A 27364-nucleotide genomic window follows, 5' to 3' on the forward strand; every position below is an offset into this window, starting at 1 on the left:
TCTTCCAAATGATGGACGTGGGATGTTTTTCCATTATTTAGATCTTCTTCATTCCAGAAATGTTTTGGAGATCTCGGAGTTTAATTTCGTACTTACTTGGTGAAATTTATTCACAAGTACTTTTTTCTTTTTGATAGTATTGTGAGTGGAATTTTTTAATTTAATTTTTTGGGTTGGTCATTGCAAGTATATACAAATAAAATTGATTTATAGATAATGATCTTGTATTCTGCAATCTTGCTGAGCTCATTTATTAGTACTGATATTTTTTAATGGATTCCTTAGAAATCTTTATATACAAGTCATGTCATCTGCATGAACTTCTTCCTTTTCAGTTTGAATGTATTTTATTTCTTTTTCTTACCTTATTGCCCTGGCCAGACCTCCAGTATATGTTGAATACAAGTGGCGAGAGCAGACATTCTTGTCTTGTTTCTGATCTTAGAGGAAAAGTGTTCAGTTTTCCACCATTAAGTATGATGTTAGACGTGCGTTTTTCATACATGCCCTTTATCAGGTTGTGAATATTCCCTGTTATTCCTAATATGTTGAGTGATTTTTGTCATGAAAGGGTATTGGATTTTCTGAAATGCTCTTTCTGTATCTATTTAGGTGATTTCGTTTTTTTACTCTATTGTTATGATGAACTGATTTTTGGATGTTAAGCCAGCCTTGCTTCCCTGCGATAAATCATATATGGTCCCATTTTCATCATTATGTTTATATTTTGCTGGATTTGGTTTGTTAGTATTTTTTTTAGGATTTACATTTTTAAAAATATGTTTTTAAAGAGTACATATTTAAAAGAGCAACTTGTAAACTCTTATTTTTCTATTTGGGCTTGAATGAAAAGTTAATTCAAAGGTGTTTTCTTAGTTTTTAGGATATAGCAAATATGGACTAATTATAAAATTGTCTTATTTCAGATATGCCATTGTTTTAAAAAAATTAATTGAATTTAAAATTCTATAAAATTTCTCCCTCTGGAAGTGTATTATTGAAAGTTTCCTTTTGAAGACCATCTGCCAGTTGAAGGCCCTGTTAGTGTTTCTTCAAATTCACAAGCTGTGGAACTTTTTGTGCTATTATTGCATTTAGTATAAATTATTGTGTAATTTACAGCCTTTTTAATAATTGATTTCTTAATTAAAATACATTTTATTAGTGATATATAGTTTGTCCAGAATATGTTGTATGGATTTCATGATGCTATAAAATTATTTTTCTTATTAAAAAAATGCTGCCATATTGGCATTATCCTGGCTGGAGTCCACTGTGAAACTGAGTTTATGGAGACCACTCAGGCCATATTATTTTTAGCTATTTGTGTTAATACAACTGCAATTATGTGAAAGCAGATCAAGTGGGTATTCCATTGTCCATGATTCGGACTTATGTTTGATATTCACCCTGTGTTACAGATGAGTTAAAGCTACTCATTGCAAAGAAGGATACTCATTCAAATTATTTAATTTAGTTGAGGAATATACCTTAAAAAAGAAAAGAGAAAAAATAAGTTGTGTTTGACAAAGTTTTTTTTTTGTGAAAAAGAATTGAAGCTATAAGATGAAATGTTTGCAGAATTTAGGCAGAATGAGTCATCGTAGTAATGTCAATATTCTTGATGAAATGGAAAAATAGATAAATTTATTGCAATGCCTTGACTTTTCTTTGTGGTATAATTTTATGTCCTTTTACATAAGCCCATATAATAGTTACAAATAAAACAAAATAAGCACTTAGCAGACAAATTCTCAACAGAGCTTGAAAAGACAATAATAAATCAAGGAGTTTGGTAGAGAAAAAATGTTCAAATCATTAGCTGACTATAAAGTTGGCGTTCTATGTTCACAGGTATGTGTTCTAATTTATTTCAGGTCTAGAAATGCATTGGTGTGACAAATGTCTACCTGTCAACAGATAAGACAGAAAACATAGGTAAATCCTAAGAGAAATCAGTGATAGTCCCAAGTGATTTAGCACACAACGGTAGAACAATAGCTTTCCTTAGCAAATACAGAGTATCAGTTTTTTGTAATGATTTATTTATTTATTTATTTATTGTCAGAATATCCATATAACCTCATCAGATTAGCTCATCTCTTTCTTAACATTTGTATCATTAATTGTATCACAGGGCTTCTCTCTGTTGCCTTCAGGAAACAAGTGCCAGGTAAACTCTCTTGGGGGTGTGTGGGGTGGGCACAGTATTCCCAAAGGCTTTATGGTACAATTTGGATACATAATATAAGCAATTTATCTTAGTTTTTCTTTTTTCTTGTATCAGTATTTTTTATTAGGCTGATCTTTAAAAATATAATCAGAACACAATGTTCTTTAAGCATAATTGGAAACCAAACCCCTTGATCTTTCTATGCAATGATGCTGTTGTAATTGGCCCTGCTACATTTGTTGATTTCAATCTTTTTAAAATCATTCTTTTAAAATGTCTACTCAGCACTGCCTCTCAATTGACTGTTGCAAAGAATTGTTCTGTTCCCACATGAAATTCTTAAACCTGTTTGTTTTTTTCCCAGTTAAGATACCTGTATCTTGTCTCATACTTAGAATATCTCTTTTGCTCCTCAGCCTTTGTAATAACGCTAATTTTAAGTCAGGGCAGGGAGAGATTGGGGCGAGGATTGCAGAGGTGAGAATGCTACCTTTATTTCTGCCTCAGTCTCTAATTATACCACCAGCTCGTGTTTCCTTAATAGCCCCAATATACTCATCTGTAAAATGGAATTATTGTATCTACCTGAAGGGCTGTTAAAAAAAAAAAAAACCAAACCCATTGCTGTCGAGTCAGTTCTGACTCATAGTGACTCTATAGGACAGAGCAGAACTGCCCCATAGGGTTTCCAACTAGCGCCTGGTGGATTCGAACTGCTGACCTTAGCTCTTAATCACTACACCATCAGGGTTTCTGAAGGGCTGTTATAACAATTAGTTAAACTATTTAAAGTGTGTAGCATAGTGAGTGCTGGCATATAGTATCTGCATAATAAATGGTGTCACTTATGCTCGTAGTGACCCAAATAACATGCCTTGGGATCGTTTTTTTGATTCCTGTCACTTCTCCATTCCCCACATCTAATTAGTCTATTCTGCCTATATAATGGAGTCCCTGGGTGGTTGTAGGAAACCCTGGTAGTGTAGTGGTTAAGTGCTACAGCTGCTAACCAAAAGGTTGGAAGTTCAGATCCAGCAGGTGCTCCTTCGAAACTAAAGGGCAGTTCTACTCCGTCCTATAGGGTTGCTATGAGTCGGAATCAACCTGACGGCAACAGGTTTGGGTTTTGGGTGGTCGTAAAATGAAACTGGTAGTAACGCTAGTAGTAGTGGTAGCATCATCAGAACCTGTCTGACCTTATGGGGTATAATGAGCAGAATCAAAATCAACCCAAGGCTGATCCCTATGAGGTGGTAGTCAGTCATACCTCCACTCTCCAAACTTTTTACCAGTTGTGACGCCAGCCGTTCCTCCCACAGCACTCTCTACTTCTCTCCTGGGTTTGATAATCTGTTGCAATGGCTGCACAGAACTTAGAGACCATACCTACAGTAAAGTGGTTTATGAAGGAAGAGGGTACAACTGGGGAACAGGATCAGGAACACCTTTCTCCTGTGGAGTGGCTGTGGGTTCTAAGCGCCAGCCTTTCAGTTAGCAGGCAAGCACTTAACCACTGCGCCAGCAGGGCTCCTTCAAGCAGGGGAAGATTAACCAGTAAGCAAGTTACGCACAGGCTTATATTAAACATGATATACCCAGGTTTATTTGTATTTATTTACTAACCTGTAGTACACAATTTCACATGAGTTTCAACACATGAAATTGTGCACTACAGATTAGTAAGTGCAAGTAAGCCCATGCATACCTTGCTTATTGGGTTTTCTGTTCCTGGGACTCTGTCCCTGGAACCCCTTGGCACATACATAACCCCCCAAAAACCCACTGCCATCAAGTGAATTCTTACTCACAGTGACTCTGTAAGACAGAACAGAACTGCCCCGTAGGGTTTCCAAGGTTATGTATCTTTACAGAAGCAGACTGCCACATCTTTCTCCCCTGGAGCAGCTGGTGGGTTCAAACCTCTGTCCTTTCAGTTGCAGCTCAGTGCTTAACCACTGCGCCACCAGGCCTCCTTGCATGTACATGAAGGTTGTTAATTTCTCCTTGTTTCTCTTTTCTCCCTTTTTCTTCTTTCCACTCTCTTCTTTTTTAAAATTCCTCAATTCTAGTCAAACTTGTTTTCCCTTTACATGACACATCCTATCCTATGTGTATGACTTTGCTAAGGGGTAATTCCTTTTGTTTTTATTCATTTATTTATTCAGCACACATTTATTGATTATACCCCTTGTACCATGTACTGTTTGACATTGCAGACACAAATATCTAGGGCACTTTCCAGAGGCATATTCTAGAAAAAAAAGAGCTATATATTAAGGATATCAAGATCTTGAGACTGAAAACTATACGAGAGCAGGGACCATGTCTATTTCAGCCTACTGTTGCATGTCCAGCTCTTAGAATATTTCTTTGGACATATTAGACTCATAACTGTTTAAGGATAAAATATGAGAGAGATTGAACCGGGGAAAAATGGAGAAAAGGCAGGCAACAGGATGGCATGTTTAACAACTGCATGTTCTTCTGTAAAGCTAGAGAATATGTGGTAAAATTTATGTCTGAGAGTAGTCGTATATGATATTGGAAAGAAATGTAGGGGCCAGAACAAGAAGAATATTTTTCATTATGCCTAGAAGTTTGAACTCTATCCTGTAGGCTTTGGAGGGCCATTGAGGGGTTTAAAATAGGGATGTTGCGTGCTACGGTTTTACTTTAGCAAGGATATCCTGCTAACAGTATAACAAGAAGAAGTGAGAGTAGAGGCATGGATATCAGCTTTGAGCAATAAAAGCAGGCTGGAAAGTTTCAGGACATATTTGTATGACAAAATCAACAGGACTTGGTAACTGATTGCATTTGGAGAAATGGGAGAATAAGAAGGTCAGCTCTGAGCCCTGCCCAGCCTTCAAGGCTCAGATGAATTGTAAACTCCGATTTAGTCAACCTTGCTACCAGTTAAAATAAATTTCTTGTCTTTGACTCCCTGTAGAACTTCATGTATGCGTTCCTTATATTGTTGATTTTTGGTTACTAATATAATACTGGTTACTAATAGTTATTTTTGTGGAGGTCTAAATTTCCTCAGCAGACTGTAAGGCTCATAACTTATTATCTTTGTATTATCTTTATGCCTTATCTATACTAAATGCTCAATAAACATAACAGATTATTATTTTATTTTTTAATAACCTCTTGAAAAAACTAGAAATTTTATTTTATCTCCTGGAGAAAATCTAGAAATTTAAGTATATGTCTGAGAAATTTCAGCACTTCAAAATGAAACAAGTTATAAACAGGTGAAGTTTAAAATTCTTTTGAAAGCAATTTTATTCCAAAAATTAGTAAATTGCCCGAAAAGGAAATATTCACTGGAAGAAATTTTAAAGTGAAGTAAGGCTGTATTTCCAAATTCAGATGCTAACTTACTATTAAAAATCTTGCACAGATTGGAAATGACTAATCAACATTAGGAAAATGAAATTGGAAAATCTGCCCTAGTACTGTTTATGGCTAAAAATGTTTTCATGACCAATTTTAACAGTGTTGTTTAAGTGTGAAAATTTCAATGATTAGAACTTTGGGATTGGAAAAAACAATAAATAATTTAATTATCTAGTCTGTGCAAGATGATCTTGGGCAAATTCCTTGATTTCTGTCGGTTTCCACCTTCAGACAGGAGCCTGAGCTGAATGGTGTCGTTGTGTGCCGCCAAGTCAATTTCAACTCATAGCAACCCTATATAGGACAGAGTAGAACTGAGTGTTAAAGGTTATCAAATTGGAGAGATAGAAAAGTGTTGGGATAGGTATATTCTAGAAGGGTGGAGCAGTATGTACAAAAAAAAAAAGATTAAACTTGCTCTTCTATGGATCCTTCTAGCTCTATAATTCTGTTTTAATTTAAAAAATTTCAAGGTGAATTTGTAAACTGTAACCTGTCAAGAAGTCAGTCTTTGCCAGTGGCTATTACAGATAATGGGCAGACGTTTATACAGCACAACGTGTACAATATATTGTATTTGGGGTTTAATTCAATTGCAGCAAAGTTCCAACGTGTATCAGTCTTCATATTAAGAAAAAATAAAACTTTTTCAGATAATTTTTTTTTAATTTCAATGTGATTATACAATTCCAGTGGGAGAGTATTAGGAAATGAAGTGAAAAGAGCACAAGATCTGGGTTTCAGTATTAGCTTTGCCTTCAGCTAGCTACCAGATAACCTTTGCCGGTCTCGGTCCCTTCATAAGTAAAATGAGGGGGTGGAATAGTGTATTATGTCCCTCTGAGCTCTGAAATTGTGTCTGTACTCTGTCCATATCTGATCCACAGCTATAGCTCAACTGTTGAAGTATGACTCATCTTGGAGAAAGTAAGTAGAACCTAGTCGTTTAGGGATAAAATGTCACTTAGTTGGATTTGATTAAGAACAACCAACCTAAAATAAAAAACCCAAAATAAGAAATGTTTATTTTCTTACTTCACGTGTAAAGGAGACTGATCAGCAAATAAAAATATGGTTATAGAATTATATAGTACAATTGATTCCAGATCATTATTGATGTCCTGGAAGAGTTCTGCTCATTAATGGATCAATTTGTAATATTGAGAATACATTGATGAGTAAATGCCTCCGAAAATTTGGATATCATGGGCTGGACGAACACACATACGTTTATTAGTCCCATGACTATTTTATGTTGTCCTATTATGGTACTGAATCTTATATTTTAAGGAGTAATTCTGGACTCATATGCACAAATGAGCATTGTCATCTTCAACATAAATACTTTGGGGGGCTGAGCTCCTTTTTTCATATCATATCTCTAAATATATCTTGCTTAGAAGTGAGGATGGTGAGACTTTGTACTTTGGACATGTTATGAGGAGGGACCAGTCCTTGGAGAATATCACGCTTGATAGAGGGTCAGCAAAAAAGTGGAAGACCCTCAGTAAGATGGATTGACACAGTGGCTGCAACAATGGGCTCAAACATACCAACGATTGCGAGGATGGCGCAGGACCAAGCAGTGTTTTGTTGTACATAGGGTCGCTATGAGTCTGAACCCACTTGATGTCACCTAACAACAATAAACAACAACAAATATATATACTAAGCATTTACTACTGTGCACTGATGCTATCATATTAAATTGTAGGCAGTGTTAGAAGATGTAGTTATAAGTCTTCCTCCTCAGACGCTAGTTTTAGTTTTTTTACGCCACCTTCCTTCTGAGTTTCCAATCTTCCTGTTCTGAGAAGCCATTGATCTATGTCATTACCTGCCCATCCAGAGGTATGCAGAGACCTGATATCTTTTTAGTCACCTCATGCCTCACTTGGCTTCTCCTTCGATGCCTTTTGTTCTAAACTATGTAGACCCACTAGGATCAAAGGTCCTGCTACATCTGTGCCACAGAGAGGCATGGAAATCTCTGGTGACCCTGGAAACCCAGTGCTGGAAAGCCCATCCTCCCTCATTTCACCATCCAGCCAGCCGCTCTGAGATTTCATCACCTGTCAGTCACTTCAATGGTACCGTACCTTCCTGGGATTCGCCCATCTTTTCTATCTCTTATCTACCAAATTCAGAGAAATCTCTCTCCCTTCCTTAAGAACACTACCTACCAATGATAATTAGCATTCTTTTTCTGAGCTTTGCATTTTTACTAAAAGATAGGAAAGTGGTTGTCTTGATAGTTTTTTACTTTTTGCCATGCAGAAATCTCCAAGGAACGTATATTCTGTAGCTCTAGATACATAGACACCTACCTGAAAGAGGAAAAAAAAAAAAAGAGAGGGTGAGTGCTTGTGCGTATTAGCACAAAACACACATGTATATCCAAAGTTATCCTGCCACACAAAGAAAAACATTTAAATTCCAGTGGGGATGACTGATCTATAAAAAACTAAGCTTGTATCATTATTCAAAAACCATCTCTACCATGTTCCTTATGCTGTCTTCTTTCTTCCGTTCTTCCTGTCCTTCGCTCCTTACTTTATTCTCTCACTTTCTTTGAAAGAATGCAGAATTTAGAGTTGATGAGTCCTGGTTTAGTGTTCTCTTCTTACTTACTGTTAATATAACCTTAAGTCACATTATTTCTGTGCACCTGAGTTTTTTCTTTTGTGAAAATGGGGATAATCCCACTCGTCCATACTCTCACAGGGCTTTCGTTAGACCAAGCAGGAAAATACTAATGCTTGGTACACCATACAGCAGTGTGCAAATATAAACTTTACTGATTTAATATGTAGGCAGAGTGATGCAAGAAAGAACACAGGTTTTAAACCCAGATACACCTGGATTCAATGCCTGCCTTTGCCACTTAACTAGCTGAGTGAAACCTTAGTTTCTATGTATTTAAAACACTAGCAATAACACCTGTTCATGATTGTAAGGAGGAAATAAATGAATCTTTATACATTTCTGTGAAGTAAACAGGTACATTTTATCCTCACTTCTTAGGTAAGGCTATTGAAGCTCAGAGTTAAAATGATTTGGTTAGGGCTATATAGGCAGTACCCTGGTGGCACAGTGGTTAAGTGCTACGGCTGCTAACCGAACGGTGGGCAGTTCAAATCTACCAGGCCCTCTTTGGAAACTATGGGACAGTTCTACTCTGATCTGTAGGGTTGCGATGAGTCAGAATTGACTCAAGGGCAATGGGTTTGTTTTTTTTTATATATAGATAGTAAAGGAACCCTGGTGATACAGTGGTTTAGCACTTGGCTGCTAATTGAAAATTTGGCAGTTTGAACCCACCAGCCACCCTGTGGGAGGAGGATGTGGCAGGCAACTTCAGTAAAGATTTACAGCCTTGGATACCCTATGGGGCAGTTCTACTCTGTCCTGTAGGGTCGCTATGAGTCAAAATCAACATTACAAGAACTTTTTTTTTTTAAATAGGTAGTAAATGAAATAATAGAATAAACTCTCAGTAGTAAATATGAGTTTGGTGTTTTTAGGCAAATTATATGAGGTAATTTCAAAGAAAGAGTTCCATATATGTTTGTAGTATCAGACATACATTTGAAACACTTATATAAATGAGATCCAGAGAAGGATTACGATGTATTTCAGCTATTTAGTGCTGCTATAACAGAAATACCACAAGTGGATGGCTTTAATGAAGAGAAATTTATTTTCTCACAGTCTAGTAGAAGTCCAAATTAAGGGCGTCAGCTCCAGGGGAAGGCTTTTTCTCTCTGCCAGCTCTAGAGGAAGATCCTTGTCATCAATCTTCCCCTGGACTAAGAGCTTTTCCACGCAGAAACCCTGGGTCCAAAGGACACACTCTGCTCCCAGCACTGTTTTCTTGGTGGTATGAGATTCCCCACTCTGCTTGCTACCCTTTCCTTTTATCTCTTGTAAGATAATAGGTGGTGCAGGCCACACCCCAGGGAAACTCCCTTTATATTGGATCAGGGATGTGACCTGAGCAACGGTGTTACATCCCACCCTAATCCTTTTTAACCACAGGCAGAGATTATGATATAACTTTTCTGAGGACAGGACTTCAGCATGGTAGCTGGGAGCAAAAAAGTCAAAGCATAATTGTGCCCTGTTTCTGACCACTCTCCTTAAAAGATGTTGTAACGTTGAGAGCAAACATTGAAATCCATTACACGAATTCTCCTTTCTTCTGAAATGTACATGTGAACATTTTTATAAGTTAAATGTTTAATAAGTATATTTAAAAATCTGGCTGATAGTGTAGGTTATTTGTCATTGTATTCAATATTATCAGACTAATTGTCTTCTTTTCCTAACACCGGTGAAGCTTTTTGAAGGGCCATAGTGAACTAACAGAATAACTATAAGAGGATGTCCTGAGAGTGTCTTGACTTCCAAACCAGCCACAATCGACTAACTTGTACACACATATGTTTCTTATGGCCCAGGTATGGTTTCTTGCCCAACTGTGACCTGACTGTTCTGCTTGGAGTTGGCCAAATAAAATAGCCAAGAGTTAGATTCAGTTAATTTTACTGTGTTTCTGGAATGAACCAAACATTTAAAGACATGCACTCAAGTACCTTATATCCTGTTGTACTGGTGGGAATTATTATTGGCAGACCTTTTTCCCTTAAAAGGATCTTGGTTTAGATGAGAAATTATGTATCACTTTACCAATTAGGTAGGGGGGATAGTATCTTCTTTTTTTCTTTTTCATTATAGACACTGAAAAGCCTAAAGATAATGGAATTTTAAGTGACTTTCCCAAAGACAGCTACTTAGTTTCAAAACTAGAATCTATCCCAGGTGTTTTGACTTAAAAAGCCTTGGGGGCTTTTTCCAGGTCAGATCTTCATGATTTTTAAGATTTGTCCTATGACTATTTATTGTTAGATGTTCTCTCTGTCTCTTTTAATGTTCTTGAATATCTTTACTTTTTATATTAAGCATTTAGAGATATTAAGATAAAGTGTACCACACTAATTGTCAGCCATCTCCAAATGAAGATAAATCATTGGAAATGTCATTTCCAGCTGAGTGCTGGAAAGCGTTAAAAATCTAGCAGCACAATATCGTGGTCATGCTGACCTTATTGAGGAAAATTTCAGTTTGTCTTGAATTGACCACCTAATGCCAAGAATAATCAGTTTACTCATACTCTGACCAGTTTTGTTGGACTGATCACTCTTAATTGAGCCGGAGCACATGCATAACAAGTTGAACTCTAGGAAAAAGATTCTAATTGTTTTTCTATTTGCTATCAACTCTGAAAATTATTATGTGATTCTAGAAATTGAGGTAATTATTTGGCAGGAATAGCTCTTGTTCATGTTAAGTGGTAATTTTGATTTCCTCTGTTGGCTAGATTTTTCTAGATATGACATTTGGTTCGGGAGGACACACAAGAGCCATTCTACACAAGGAGTCAGATATTACTGTGTATGCTCTAGACAGAGACCCTACAGCTTATGCAATAGCTGAACAACTTTCAGAATCATATCCGTAAGTAATATTTTTGTGTATTTATTTAATTTTAGTTCTGAGTTTTACGGAGCTTGATTTACCACCTTGAAATTTTGTTCTCCCTTGTATGATTTCGTGCCTCACGTTACTGTATATTTCCCTTTTTTTCCCATAAGAATTAAGGTAAATGGTGTTTTTAGTAGCACACTTAAAATAATATTACTGCATTCATCTTTTCGGAATCTATAAGAATAAGTTAAAAAATGACTTCTGGCTATAACATTGAAGATATGTTGAAACTCATCCATGAATAATATTTTGGCAAATAACCTATAATTAAGAAATAATTTTTAAAGATTTCATAAATTACGGTTTTCACAAATTTAGTGGAGTAAATAAGTATGTGCAAATTCTGCAGGACTTGCATACATCAAAATAATAAATTTGTTTTCTCTAAATTCGTTCTGAAATTCACAAGCATTGGAATGATCTATTAGTCAGAATAGGTCAGAATTAGTGAGCTTTCAATGTAGAACTTTTAAAAATATAAATTAAAGAGTTAAATCTATATGTTGTATTGTTTAAAAGCCATTGTTCTAAAAAAGAAAATTATCTTGGAGCTAAGATGGCCATATCCAAATATGTGAAAGGGATGTTTCCTTGGATGAGGAATTCTCTCATGCTACAGAGATGGAATTAAGAAAATACATGGAAGTTCCAGAGGTAAATTTTTCTCAGTGTAAACTAGAGTTTTTACTAGTTTAGCTGTTCAACAGTGAAATGGTCTCTTTGGTGAGGTACCAAAAGTATGACCGTGGAAAAGTTCAGTCAGAGGCTAGGGGTAAAAAAATGGGATTAATAATTTAGAATAGTCTTTTTCAACCTCTTTCAGGTCTCAAACTCTTTGCAAATCAAATGAATGTGATTGACTTTCCCAATAAGGAGGTAAATAAATATACATAGACTTTTCTTTGCAAGATTAAGGAGTTTCTAGAATCCCTGAAATCCACCATTTGACCCCAGGCTATTTCTTTCTAAGCATAAAATGAGGTTGTGGTTTAACACCAAGATACTTTTTTTTTTTCTTAATGAAACAAATTTTTTTAATCATTCTCACTCATTCTGCAATGTAGCTTTAACCTATATGTACCTTTTTAAGAGGATCTTATACTAGAGCATTCATGTTTGTTAAATATCTAATAAATTCACTTATGCCCTGAAATTTCATGAAGTATTCTTACCTTATCAGTTGCTGTCAAATTGACTCTAACTCATGGCGACCCCATGTATATCAGAGTAGAACAGTGGTCCATAGGATTTTCAGTGGCAGATTTTTTGGAAGTATATTACCAGGTCATTCTTTCCAGTCTGTCTTAGTCTGGAAGCTTCCATGAAACCTGTCTACCATGGGTGACACTGCTGGTATGTGAAATACCAGTAGCACAGCTTCCAGTCCCATTGCAACACACAAGCCACCACAGTATGACAAACTGACAGACGGGTGGTGGTAAAAAAAGAAAAAATAAGATGATGTAATAATAATAAGTTGGTTGGGTAAACATTAAAAAAAAAAAAAAAAACTCAAGAGGTAAGTATGTAGAGAGTGCAAATAGGGAAAAATTCCATTTACAAAGGCACCAAAACCTATATAAAGTATTTAGGAATAAATTTAACAAGAAATTTTTAGTTTACAAATAAAAAGCATAAAATTCTATAGTTTTATTGAAGAACATAAACTTGCCTTCCCAGATATCATATGATACTATAAAATCACTGTAATAAAGTCAGTAGGATATTGGCATAAGAATAGACATATAAGTTAGTGAAAGAGAGAATCCAGAAATAGACTCTGCTATATATAAAAGAATTGTCTAGAAGATATTTTATTTTTGTGCTTTAGGAAAAAGTTTACAGCTCAAGTTAATTTCTCATTCAAAAATTTATGAATATATTGATTTATGACATTGGTTGCAATCCCCACAATATGACAACAAGCTACACCTTTTTACCCTGGGTTCCCTGTGTACATTTGACCAGTTCCTGTCCCTTCCTGCCTTCTTGTCCTGCTTTTGGACGGAAGTTGCCGATTTGGTCTTGTATGTTTTATTGAACTAAGAAGCGCGTTCCTCACGTGTGTTATTTTTTGTTTTATAGGTCTGTCTAGTCTAAGTCTGAAAAATGGGCAACTGGAATGGTTTCAGTTCTGGGTTAGCAGAGGGTCCGGTGGCCATAGTTTTGGGGATTTCCAAGTCTCTGTCAGACCAGTAGGTCTGGTCTTTTTTCATGAATTTGAATTCTGTCCTGCAATTTTCTCCCACTCTAGGACTCTCTCTTGTGATCCCTGTTGGAACCGTCATTGGTGGTAGTTGAGCACCATCTAGTTCTTCTGGTCTCAGGCTGGTGGAGTCTGTGGTTCATGTGGTCCTTTAGTCCTTTGGGCTAATATTTTCCTTGTTTCTTTTTGTTTTAGAACACAAAGCTATTTTAACTCATTGAGAAAATAATGCGTTATTAAATAAATGGTGTTGATACAGTTGTCAAGAAGAAAATAAAATAGACCCCTATTTTAAATCATATTAAAAAAAAACAGATAAAGGAAAAATTATGAAAAATTGAAAATAAAATTTCTATGAGAAAATTAAAGAGATTACGTCTAAAATAGGAGCCAGTAAACTTCTGCAATCAAGACTCCAAACCATAACTCTATAAAATAAGCTGTAGAAATACCTGATTAGATCATTTAAAAGATTAAATATTGGAAAATATGACACCATTTCCAATCAGCTAATTTCAAAAAGAAATATTAGTAGTACCGAGAGTAGAAAAAGGATTAATATCTACCATATAGGAAGAGTTTTTACAAAATTGATAGGAAGGCTATAAAATCCAATTTGTAAAAGAGCCAAAATATATTATAGAAGATTAAGCTTGAAAAGATATTCCATCTCAATAGCAGTCAGGAAAATGAAATTAAAATAATAATGGTATAATACTATACACTTGAACTGGAAAAAACCTAACAGTTCTTGCTTTTGGGGATATGAGGAAAAGGATATTCTCATTCACTTTTGGTGAATATCTTTTAATATTAAAAAATACGTAACCTACTTAGAATTTATTCATCTAAATAAAATAATCCATATGTAAGGAAACATTTGTATGTGACTGTTTACTACATCATCAATACTAGTAGCAGAAAGCTAGAAATAATATGAAGGTCCATCAATAGCAGAATTGTTAAATACGATATGTAACCTTTAAATAGTGAGCACTTTCAGGTCATTGACCTGGAGCAAAATCCAGGAGCCAGAATTAAAAAAATCAAGGTGCAGTGAAATACATATAATCTAATCCCGTTTTGTAAAACAAAGTCCCTCTATAACTGCCTTAGTCATCTAGTGCTGCTCTAAAAGAAACACCATGAGTGGATGGCTTCAACGAAGAGAAATTTATTTCTTCACAGTAAAGTAGGCTAAAAGTCCAGATTCAGAGTGTCAGCTCCAGGGGAAAGCTTTCTGACTCTGTCTCCTTCTCATCAATCTTCCCCTGGACTAGGAGGTTCTCTAGTCAGGGACCCCGGGTCTGAAGGGAAACACTCTGCTCCCAGCACTGGTTTCTTGGTGGTATGAGGTTCCCCTCCCTGCTGGCTTCCCTTTCCTTTTTATCTCTTGAGGGATAAAAGGTGGTTCGGGGCACACCCCAGGGAAACTCCTTTACATTGGAGTGATCAGGATGTGACCTGGGTAAGGGTATTACAATTTCACCTTAATCCTCTTTAACATTAAATTAAAATCACAAAATGGAGGACAACCACACAATACACATGCTCCTGGCCTAACCAAGTTGATACACATTTTTGGGGGGAAAATAATTCAATCAATGACAATAACCTTATTTAAACTTTATTATACACTTTGTGCATGCATTGTTTATATATGTAATCATGAAGAAAATGAGAAAAAAGGGATTAATGATATAAGGAGAGGTGAAGGGAATGAAGTAAAACAAAAAAGCAAAGACTATATGACCACTTCTCTCTTTCTTTAATATATATGTCTTAAATGCAAAGCTGTGCTATATATTATTCTGCTATATATTATTCATGAATACATACATATTTAGTAATAATATAAAAAATATGCATGAGAAAGAAAAGTACAAATTCAGGCTGGGGTTATTTTTGAAGATAACTGATGGTTGGTTGGTTGGATGGACAGAAACCCTATTGGTGTAGTGGTTAAGTGCTATGGCTGCTAACCAAGAGCTTGGTGGTTCAGATCAGCCAGGCGCTCCCTGGAAACTCTATGGGGCAGCTCTACTCTGTCCTATAAGCTCGCTGTGAGTTGGATGGGTAGAAGGATTAGATAATCTACTTAGAAATACATATATAATTATAATTTGTAGCAATGTACACTATAAAGGAAACATTTCTTCATTTCACTGTGAACTTCTTTTGAGGAAATACGGTAACTTAAATCTCTTTATTTTGCTGTTACTGTAAAAGGGGAGTTTATACTCCTCAAAAATCCCATGTTCTTTACTCTGTCAAACTAAGTCAGAAATAGAAACTAGTATTTTCACATTATACTAAGCAATTCATAGGAAGGCTGAATTTTAGGCCAGCCCATTTTAGCTCTTTCAGAAAAGATGACATGTCAGATCATCTGATGTTTGAAAACGGAACGTTTCTTCATTGTCTCTGAAGACTGTGCGAGAGGAAACATTTAAATTGGAGCAGTGGGGTGTTGGCTGACTTTTACCATAGTGGAAGATGGATGCTAGAATATAGCTTTTAAAGACAATGTGTTTTCTCCCCTGAATTTAGGAGTGATATATACCCTTTATACTGAATTTGGAGAATACAGCCATATATAAAAAACACACAAAAAAAAGTCATAATTGATGATTTGACTGTAATTTTAAGCATCATAAAAAAGTGATAAGCTGTTATTTGCAAATGTTTATAAAGACAGACATGCTTACTGGGGTAAATTTATAATATACAGAAAAATTGAAGAAAAAATTAAACGTACTCATAATTTCACTCTTAATGAGTGTTAATGATAATGATTTTGTGTATTTTATTCCATCTATTTAATTGTCAGTATTTCATCATATCGTATGTACTTTTTTTTTTTTTTTTGCTTGTTTGAACTTTCTTAGATACTTTTGCTTTTTATACATTTATTTTAACATTCTAGAATTTTAGAAGATCCTGGTCAAGTTTAAAATACCATTTTGATCAATTGTATTAAATACATAATTAGTTTAGAAAGGATTGACACCTTTATTCTGCATCATCATTTATTCCTGTATTTTGTGTTTCTCAGTGAAAGTGTTTTCAAATCAAAATTATAAAATTCAGAAAACTAACAAAAAGAAAATTAAAATAATTCATAATCTCAGCACGAGGTTTAGCAATTTGATATGTTTTCTTAATCATTTTGGTTATATCTATATATGCATTCTTATACACATACCCAGCCCTGGTGGCACAGTGGTTAAGAACTTGGGCCTTAAAAAAAAAAGAAACTGTTGCTGTGGAGTCGATTCTGACTCGTAATGACTCTACAGTACAGAGTAGAACTGCCCCATAGAGTTTCCAAGGAGCGCCTGGTGTATTCCAACTGCTGCCCTTTCAGTTGGTAGCCATAGCACTTAGCCACTACCAAAAAGTAGCAATCTGAATCCATCAGCCACTCCTTGAAAACCCTGTGAGTCAGTTCTACTGTGTCCTGTAGGTTCTCTATGAGTTAGAATCCACTTGACGACAAGTTTTTTTTTTTTATATACACATATACATTTTACAAAATTTATTCTATTATACATTGTCAGCACATTCATATTTCATTAAATTATCTTAAAATACATAATTTTATTAGTTGTAGAGTATTTCCATCAGATATTGTTATTGTTAAAATTGTTAGGCGCCATCAAATTTGTTCAACTCATAGTGACTGTATGTACATCAGAACAAAACACTGTCCGGCCCTGCAACCGTCCTCACAATCATTGCTATGTTTGAACCCATTGTTGAAGCCACTGTGTCAAACCATCTCACTAAGGGCCTTCCTTTTTTTTTACTACTCTCTACTTTACCAAGTAGGATGTCCTTCTCCAGAGACTGGTCCCTTCTGATAACATGTCCAAAGTATGTGAGATGAAGTCTCGCAGTCTTGGATGTACTTTTTCCAAGACAGACTTGTTCATTCTTCTGGCAGTCCATGGTATATTAAATATTCTTAGCCAACATTATAATTCAAAGGCATTAATTCTTCTTTGGTCTTCCTTATTCATTGTCCAGTTTTCACATGCATGTGAAGCATTTGAAAATACCATGGCTTGGGTCAGGTGCACCTTAGTCCTCAAAGTGACATCTTTGCTTTTTTAACACTTTAAAGAGGTCTTTTGCAGCAGATTTGCCCAATGCAATAATACATCATTTGATTTCTTGATTGCTGCTTCTATGGGTGTTGATTGTGGATCCATGTAAAATGAAATCCTGGACAACTTCAGTATTTTCCCAGTTTATTATGGTGTTGTGTATTGATCCAACTGTGACGATTTTTGTTTTCTTTATGTTGAGGTGTAGTCCATCATGTAGTTATAACTTAATTGATTCTAATTCTAGTATAGTATTATCTATATCCATATTTTGATATTTTAAATCTTACTGTTCGATATTATTTTAGACAAATATAAGCAACAAATACAAGATATATTTAGTGTAAACAAATCTGAGTATCTTTTCTTTAAGAGGGTAGTTACATCAGGATAGACTTGTTCTTCCTCTGTTGTCTTGTTTTATGTATCCTAATGTTATGCTTGGTTGAAGTTTTCTTTGACTGTTAAAATTTCTTATGTTTATTGTATATATGTATTTGGTTTTGCCATTTCTTTAGTAATTTTGATGACACATCCTTTTTTTTTTAATTTACTATTCACTGACTTTAGGATTTTCTTTTTTATAAAAAGCATTTCAGCATTTTTTATTACGTGTACAGAATAAAACAGTATTTGTTGACCGTCCACCCCTACTTAAGGTGAGAACTTAATACTCATTTATTTTTATTTTCAACCCCATTTCCTTAAATATTTACCTTGGATTCTACACATTAATATCTTCTCATGGTAATTATTAATTAACACATACATTGTCAATCATATATAAAATATTTTACTTAAACCCATTTCTTTTCAATGAACCCCACTAGCCCTTTTATAATAGGTTAAACCTCCATTTTGAGTTCTTTATGTGGATTCATTTCTAAATTGATTGCATCTTTAAGTATTTTTTATGTAAGTATGGAAAGGGGAAATATTAGAGCATTTTTCTACTTTATGCTGTATCATTCACGCCACCTCACAACAACTTGATTTAATATGTAATTTTGGGAATTTTATAAATATCACTTTTTTTTCTTCTGGAGTGTAGTATTGTGGTCTGAGCTCAACCCAGTTTGCTTTGTCCTTTCCTAGGTAACCTGTTCCCTACCCCTTCTCCCATCCTCAGCCTGGATGTTTATTGGATTCCCCCCTCCCCACTTTGGTGAATATTTTATGTTCATAAATTCCATTAAGAAATATCACTGATTGGTCTCTTTTCAGTAATTTTCTATGTACTCTGCAAGCAATTTTGGGGTCAGGTCTTTCCTCTACAAAGAAAAGGTTTTGTTTCAATCACACACACACACCCCTTCTTTTTTTTTTTTTTTTTTTTTTCCCTTTTTCTGACCTGGGAGCACTTATTGTCTGTTGGTTGGATTCACATTTTCTGCCCTGCAATCTTATTCCCTCCCTTAGTGTTTTCAGCTATTTTCAGTTTACCTCAGTATTCAGGGAAATCTCTTCAAGGTTATTTTATATATTACAAATTTCATTTTTCTACAGTGTTGGTTATGGTTTTTCAGTGCCACTGGTTCAGATTTTAATTCATGTATTAGAAGTTATCTTTTCTTGTAATTTTTTTCTTATTTAACTTGTTGACCTACCCTTTTCTGCCAATTTCTTTTTGTTCTCTTATCTCATTTTCATGTTCTGTTTCACAGTCAGTAGAATATATGTAAATTCAGATCTTTTTGAAATTTACAGAATCCAAGTATATGCCTTCTAAACTTTGCTCCTTGTTGTAATAAACCTTTTCAAAAGTAAGCTTTTCCTCTATATCTTGAGTACAGAGTCCTCCTATTCACCTCCAAAATCTTTTCATAGGTTCTGTCTTGGTTTTATGTTAATGTGTATAGTTTTTACTATTTGGATACATTCTTCTTTGACCTGCTCATTGTTCACTCATGCATGGCTGGAATCTTCCCTTCAGATTTTAAGCTAGAAAATTACTTGAGTATTTTGGAGTCATTTGTCTAGGATATGTCAAAGGGAGGAGGCTTCCCCTATATTTTTATTCTTGTTAGAGAATGCAATTCATCAAAGCTACTACTCCTATAATGTATTACTTTTTTGGCCTTTCTAGCCTTTTCAGTTTAGGGAGAGTCTTCACACTCAGGGTGTATTTTGACAGCACCTATTTCTGCTTTTGATGTCATTGCATTATATGAATTGTAATCCCTAAGTGACTAAGAGGGATACTGCATGGGTTGAAGTCAGGAAAGTCGTGCATCAGGGTTATATCCTTTCAAGATTCTAATTCAGCCTGTATGCTGAGCACATAATCTGAGAAGCTGGAGAAAAAAAAAAAAAATATATATATATATATATACGCACACTCACACATATATATATACACACACATATATATGAAGGAGAACGGGGCATCAGGATTGGAGGGCACTCATTAACAATCTGAGAAATGCAGATGACACAGCCTTGCTTGCTGAAAGTGAAAAGGACTTGAAGCACTTACTGATGAAGACCAAAAACCACAGTCTTTAGTATGGATTACACCTCAACATAAAGAAAGCAAAAATCCTCACAACTCAACCAATGAGCAACATCATGATAAACGGAGAAAAGATTGAAGTTGTCAAGGATTTCATTTTACTTGGATCCACAATCAACACCCATGGAAGCAGCAGTTAGGAAGTCAGAAGATGCGTTGCATTGGGCAAATCTGCTGTAAGTAATCTCTTTTAAAGTGTTAAAAAAAACAAAGATGTTACCTTGAGGACTAAGGTGTGCCTGACCCCAGCCATAGTGTTTTCAGTTGCCTCATATGCATGCAGAAGCTGGATAATGAATATGGAAAATCAAAGAAGAATTGATGCCTTTGAATTATGGTGCTGGCAAAGAATATTGAATATGCCATGGACTGCCAAAAGAACAAACAAATCTGTCTTGGTACCTAAAATTTAGACTGCCAGGATAAGATATGAGATACAGCTGCTAGTAATCTTACTACCCATAGGAGGTCAGTCCTGCTATGCATCATCAAAAGAATTTTCATAACTATAAACAAGTATGGAAAAAGACAACTTGGAAAAATTAACTGGACTGTTTTGAACTATTGATGGTCTGTCACCTTTTCACTATTTTTGGTAACATGAATATTACTAAAACAAGATGTTGTACTTTTGAATATTATTAAATATAAGCTTTGTCGAAGGGATATCAGCCCCCTTTTTTGATGAAGTGAAAGTGCTTGACTCTATGGTTTACTAAATAATTCCTTTCAAGGCTTGAGAAAGATGTGTTCATTCTATATATATATATATTGTTCCCAGGCAAGGAGCTAATTCTTAGGGTTCCAGACGCATTAAGACAAAAAGTTCATGTTTTCACAGAGCTTATATGTAAACAGAAAATAGATAGGAAACAGATAATTTCACAATTAATTATTTAATTACAATTGTGATCATGGCTAAGAATGAGTACTGTATGTTTGAAGAGCAATATGACATTGGGATTCAGTCCACTCTAGAACATCAAGACTTAAAGGATGAGTGATTGTTAGCTAGGTGACGGAGGGGAGGATGATGGAGCCAGAGAACATTTGCAGTAGTGGGAACAAGTTAACGAAGGTCTTTTTAACAGAAAAGGAAATGACATATTGGAGGAACTGTGAAATGAGCAGTGTGAATGGATTATAAAGAGGAAGAGGAGGAGTGTCTAGAGAGGTAAGCTAGAGCATGATCACACAGAATCTTGTTGAGAATTTTGGACTTTATCCTTAGAACAATGGGAGACCATCAAAGTGTTTGTAATGTGAAATTGGCATGATAGTTTTTGCATTTTTAAAAGATTATTCTGCCTCCTATATGAAGAATGGGTGGGCAGAGGGCAAAATTAGAAAGAATTCATTGAGACCAGGTCAAAGGCTGTGAAAGCTGGTGGTAGCTGGGCCTAGAAGAGAAACTTTTCTTCTAATCATTCTTTTAGAAGTTCTACTTTGCTTTAATAGTCTCTGGCTTCCAATTTTAATGGGATTCCAAACAGTTAAAATAATTCTTTTCAGGTAAAATTATATTCTATGTTTATAAGTGAAATTGAAGTTAATCCTGTAATAAAATTTTAAAAGACTCTTTAAGAATTCCCACTGGCCTCTTCTGACTTGCCAATATAAGGAAGGAGAAAGGAATAACTAAGCTCAGTCCTGCCATGTTCCTTTGTCTTAGAGAGTTTTCACATTTTCCCTGAAGCCTGTTAGTCTTTCTTCCAGAATATGTTCCACCTTTTGTTTTCCCTCTCTGGGTGAATGGCACCACCTGGGAAACAAACATTCAGTCATTAGGTGAATAAGGCCCTACCACACATCACACACTAGTCTTACTTTACCATTTCCTTTCCTTCACGCTTTGTGTTTAATCAACAATAAGTATCTTCCAGTTTTGCCTCAAGAGGTCTTATCAACTTTAATTGTGCTTTAGGTGAAAGTTTACAGTTCAAGTTAATTTCTCATTTAAAAATTTATACATGTATTGTTTTGCCACATTAGTTGCAATCCCCACAATGTGACAGCACATTCCCTCTTTCCACCCCGGGTTCCCTGTGCCCATTTCGTCCAATTTCTGTCCCCTCCCGCCTTCTCATCTTGCTTTTGGACAGGGGTTGCCCATTTGATCTTGTATATTTGATTGAACTAACAAGCACATCCCTCACTTGTGTTATTTTTGTTTTATAGGCCTATGTAATCTTTGTCTGAAAAGTGGGCTTTGGGAATGGCTTCATTTCTGGGTTAGCAGAGTGTCTGGGGCCACAGTTTCAGGGATTTCCTCCAGCCTCTGTCAGACCAGTAAGTCTGGTCTTTTTTCATGAATTTAAATTCTGTTTTTCTCCTGCTCTGTCCAGGGCTCTCTGTTGTGATCCCTGTCAGAGCTGTCGCTGGTCACTCCTTTTTTTGAATTACTGCTCTGCCATTTACTCACTATAGATGAGTAGTAAGTTACTTAACCTCTCTGTTCCTTAGTTTCCTCATCTTTAAAATGGAGATAATAACAATACTCACCTCTTTGGAAAGTTGTGAGGATTAAACTTAGAACAATGTCTAGCATACCCTATTAGTTATGAAATCAGGTTTTGGGGTCCTGATTAGCATTTCATGGAATAGAATAGGGAATATTATAGTACATCATAGGAAGTATAATTAAGTATGGTTTCCAGTGAAGCAATACATATATGTACATATATTTGTGAGTATATGGGATTCCAATTAAACTATGTTTCTGACTATGTATCCTGATCAAACTTTTTTGAAAATCACAGTCATACTACATTATGCATTTGTTTAAATTGGGTACTAAAGGTTCATTGAATACAGAAACTATGTCTAATGCATGTCCACATCCCTGAAACAAGCTCTTTGCTTGGAATATATATGAAAGTTACCGAATGTTTATTTATGTCTCAAACAAAACAGAAATCAATGATCTTGATGGAAATTATACTTTCTAGGATCCTGTCACCTGAAAACCTGAATTTGCCTGGAGGATTAGAACCCTTAAAGCTGCCATTCCTTAATAGATACTTAGCTTAACAGTCTTGCAATGAATTAGATAGAATGTGAAATATAGACACTGGCTATTAAGAAAGGGCATATCGCTGGGGAGTGGAATAGAGTTCCAAAATAAAGGATAAAAGACTCAATGCCTGTACTCAAAACATTTACAGTATATAGCACAGAGAATAATTATCTTTGCCGCTGATTTGGGACTATGATATTAGCTTAGAGAAGGGATGATGAACAGGCTGAGAAAGTTACCTTATCCCAAGTGAATTGCTTTTCTCAGCTTTCTAAGCAGACGCTTACTTTTCTGAATTCCTACCAGGTATCCTAGACAGTCTTCATTTGTCCCTAAATCCTTCCTTCACCTTTGTCACACTGATCTGTACCCCTAGAAGATGATTTTTATGGATATATCAACAGGCTTCCTTTTCTTCTGGCTTCTGGTTGGGTTCAGCAAATGGGAGGCACTGGTAGGGAATCAGAAGGCAGAAGAGAGTGAGGTCAGATTGTGTGTTAGCAGTGACCACAGTTCTAAAACAACTGTTCACAGCCTCCTCCCAGATGCAGCTCTGGGTCTTTAGGGTTCCAGTCACTGTTCCTTCCCCTTGCTTCTTTAGTAGCTTCTTAGTCCTTTCCTTAAACTTTCCTCAGTTACCCTGCTTAGATGTGTTATCTTCTTCCTGTCAGAAAGTTGGCAGATTCACCAGGTCTCTGAACTTTGTCTTTAACTGGATCCTTCTTCTTCGGACTTATCTGGAATTGGCTTATTTCAAATATCCATCCCCCCAGGTAGGAAAGCAATCTAGATTTTGAAATCAGACAGTCTTGGTCTGGAGTCTTAGTTCTGCCTCTTCCTAGCTGTGGTATTTTGGACAACAGACTTACCTTTCTGAATTTGTGTTCTCATCTCTAAAATGAGGTACTATTAATACCTGCCTCTTGGTGTGTTATGAAGATTAAGTAAGATTATATAATAAAATGCTTAATAAATATTAGCTATCATTGCTTTGTTATGAAAATTATTGTATAATACATAGTTATATTGTTTATTATTATTATTCTAAGGGTTTAGAAAGTTTCATTGGGATATACCAAGATGGTAACTGGCCATTATTTCCTGTCCTTACCTGCTTGATTTTTTAACATACACAGATCAGAGTTGTTCTAAGATTTGGGGTATAGGGTACTATATCCAACTCCTCTCACCTTGCAAATTGTTCTGGCATCTGCCTTTTGTTATAGGCTCTCTTTCCCATTGTCCATGTAAATCTTGAAGACTGTGCCTGTCACCCACTACCCTTTTGTCAGTTTGTCATACTATGGTGGCTTGCCTGTTGATATGATGCTGAAAGTTATGCCACTGGTATTTCAAATACCAGCAGGGTCACCTGTGGTAGACAGGTTTTAGCAGAGCTTCTGGACTAAGACAGACTAGGAAGAAAGGCCTGGCATTCTACATGCAAAAATTAGCCAATGAAAACCCTATGGATCACAGCAGAATATTGCTCAATAGAGTGCTAGAAGATGAATTCCCTAGTTGGAAGGCACTCAAAATACACAGTAGTCTAACAATGGACTCAAGCATACCGATGATCATGAAGATGGTGCAGGAACAAGCAACATTTATTCTGTTGTACGTGGGGTTGGTGGGTACGTGGGGTTACCATGAGTTAGAGGTGACTCCATAGCAGCTAATAACTATGCCTGTCACGTTTCTAATCACCACTCCACTGAGTTGGACCATTGTTTTCCTTCCCCACCCACCCAGATTTACATTGTTTTTATCCTTTGTAATTTCTCCATTAAATCTTGTCTTCAGATCAAAATAACTAATATCTTATGAATGCAATCAGCCAATCAGAAGCTGCTTTCCTTTGTGTCTCCTACTTTTTGGCGCTTTCTTTCTACGTTCATATGCTTCTGACTTCCAAGAAGATGCCTCTTCCTCAATAAAGTTGAAGGTTTTCCTGGGTTTTGTTTTCAGCCCCATCTTGCCCTGAAGCCTGAAAATTCATTACCTGTAGATTTAAGTTCTTATTGTTGATCATTTAACTTATTATTGGTAGGAGGAGACAGTCCGCACATGTTTATTTCAAATAAGCTTTTTGTTTTTTCCTTTATGACGAAAAACAAATTTAACTATACCCATTGCTGTCAAGTTGATTCCAACTCATAGCGACCTTATGCAACAGAGTAGAACCACCTCACAGGGTCTCCAAGACTGTAAATCTTTACAGAAGCAGGCTGCCATGTCTTTCTCCTGTGGTGCAACCTTTCTATTAGCGGTCAGTCTCTTAACCACTGCACCACCAGGGCTCCTTAGCTGTAGACCTGTATAATTGGCACTTTTGTACCCATTCCCAAATAGTGTTATAGATTTATTTCTGCTCTTAGAGTTTTTGGCCTAGAGGTTTAAAAAATTGATTCATGGAAGTCAACATACATATTTGAAATGCAAATATATTTCATATTATGATAACTATGAGAAATGAATTACCTTTTCACAAACTTGAGATAATCCATTTTTGCTGCCTACGTCATTTGAACATATCCATATGGCACCAGGATAAGAATAGCAGCTTGTTCAGCACAAGAATGACTATACCTAGAAAGATTTTATTTTATCTTGGGACAAACAGTACATATTTAGAGACATGTTTTATTACATATGAGAAAATTTTAGTAGGACTCTTTATGTTTGGGCTTCTGAGTTATTAAAAGAATGAAAACAATAGTTGTATTTTCTCTAACATCATAAACTAATTAAATCAAAATGAGTTTGCTGTAATTACATGCATAATCCTCCTTCTCTTTACACCCCCACTTTTGCCTGATATTTAAAATAAATCTGAGACAAACAGCTGTTGGATTGCATTACCTACTTTAGTATTTTATTCTTGCTTTCTGAGAGATTGCAATCTAAATTGAATGCACAATTCGGCATTCCTTTTAATTCCTGCTGCATAGAGGAAATAGGCTTGGCGTGAGAGATGTTCCAAAGTCTAGGATAAGGTCTCTGTACCAAAAGAGACAGCTCATTATCTAATAGACAGGCAAACCACTAACATAATCAGTAGTAAATCTAGAAGGAAAAATGCCAAACATGTTCTAAACCAAAACTTACATTATTTTTGGAATATCTATTCATATTTTTTATGTTAACATCATTTGTTACTCATTTAATTCAATTTAAGAGGCCCTATTTGGGAAAGATACTAAACTACAGTCTGGGGATATGGCTGGAAAAAAAGACCAAAATAATCCCTTCCCAGTTTATCAGGAAAGGCAGATATTAAACAGGTGGTTACAACAGAGGGTTAATGAAAGTGAGAACCCAGAAATATTAGATATTATGCAGATACCCTCTTAATGCATGGAAGAGCTGACTCTATGCTATTTAAATAAAATACCATTGCAACAAATACTTAACAGAGAAGGAAGAGTACTCATTGCACAGCACATTTCATGGACCTTTCATAGGACAATTAAAATATAATAACAGGATATCAGTGATCAAATTAAATGAGCTACTGTACAGTTGCTGAGCCAGAATCAACTCGACGGCAGTGGGTTTGGTTTTTTGTTTGGTTTTATTCAAATAATACTCCTATGCAACAGGCTTTGTTCAACGGTAAAATTTTTATAGTTTTTCAATGATGCACAATTGCTTTCAGGATAATGTTAAAACTTTTCAGCTTATCACATGAGGCTATTGAGGCTCTAGCAGATGTCTTTCTGTAGATTTTTCACCTATCACTCTACACCAGTCTCCTCATATGCTCCATGAAATAAAAAATACTGTTACATAAACTCCTCATGTTGTAGCATACCTCTCTCCATGCTGTTCCTTTACCTAAGGCACTGTTTGCCCTGCTTATCTTTCAAGACTAAGTATTACTTCCTCTGATGCTCCCAGTTTGATTTAAGTATGTTTTCTCTGTTCACCATCACACCCTGTGCACTTTATCGAAGTTCTTAACACACTGTTCTGTTGACTTACTTCCATTCACTATAGTCTCCTTGAGGTGTGGCTGTGTCTTACGTGACTTTGTATCTACCAAACCTTGTTCAGTCCTTGGTGTAGAGTAGATACTCAGTTAATGTCATATGGATGGACAGATGGATGATAATTTTCCATTGTCTACATCAGATGGATAGAAGAAATTAGATGTACTGTGCTGTTTATCTTGCTTTCTATTTCATAATGTAAATGTAATCCTTTTAAATCTCCAAGCTACCCTTTAAAATAAAGTTCTAAGTCTAGATGTAGGTCTTAGAATTAAGAGGCTCATTGAAGATTCAATTCCTCATTAAATATTTATTAAGAAATATTTGGTGATAAATTCTAGTTAGATATAGTATACCTTCCAATGATCTCAAAAATCCTTATCACTAAATTTTACTATAGAGAGAGT

General features: G+C 35.6%; 1 protein-coding gene across 2 annotated transcripts in view; it reads left to right on the plus strand.

Annotated features, from left to right (window-relative positions):
- METTL15 (methyltransferase like 15) overlaps positions 1-27364 on the plus strand; it is a 250315-nt gene that overhangs the window by 105943 nt on the left and 117008 nt on the right. For both annotated transcript variants that reach the window (XM_049890760.1, XM_049890761.1), the window contains one exon: positions 10956-11092. In XM_049890760.1, coding sequence (XP_049746717.1) covers positions 10956-11092 — 137 coding nt within the window. The remainder of the gene's footprint in view (positions 1-10955; positions 11093-27364) is intronic.

The sequence above is a fragment of the Elephas maximus genome, chromosome 7 (assembly GCF_024166365.1).
Source record: "Elephas maximus indicus isolate mEleMax1 chromosome 7, mEleMax1 primary haplotype, whole genome shotgun sequence".
Classification (NCBI taxonomy): domain Eukaryota; kingdom Metazoa; phylum Chordata; class Mammalia; order Proboscidea; family Elephantidae; genus Elephas; species Elephas maximus.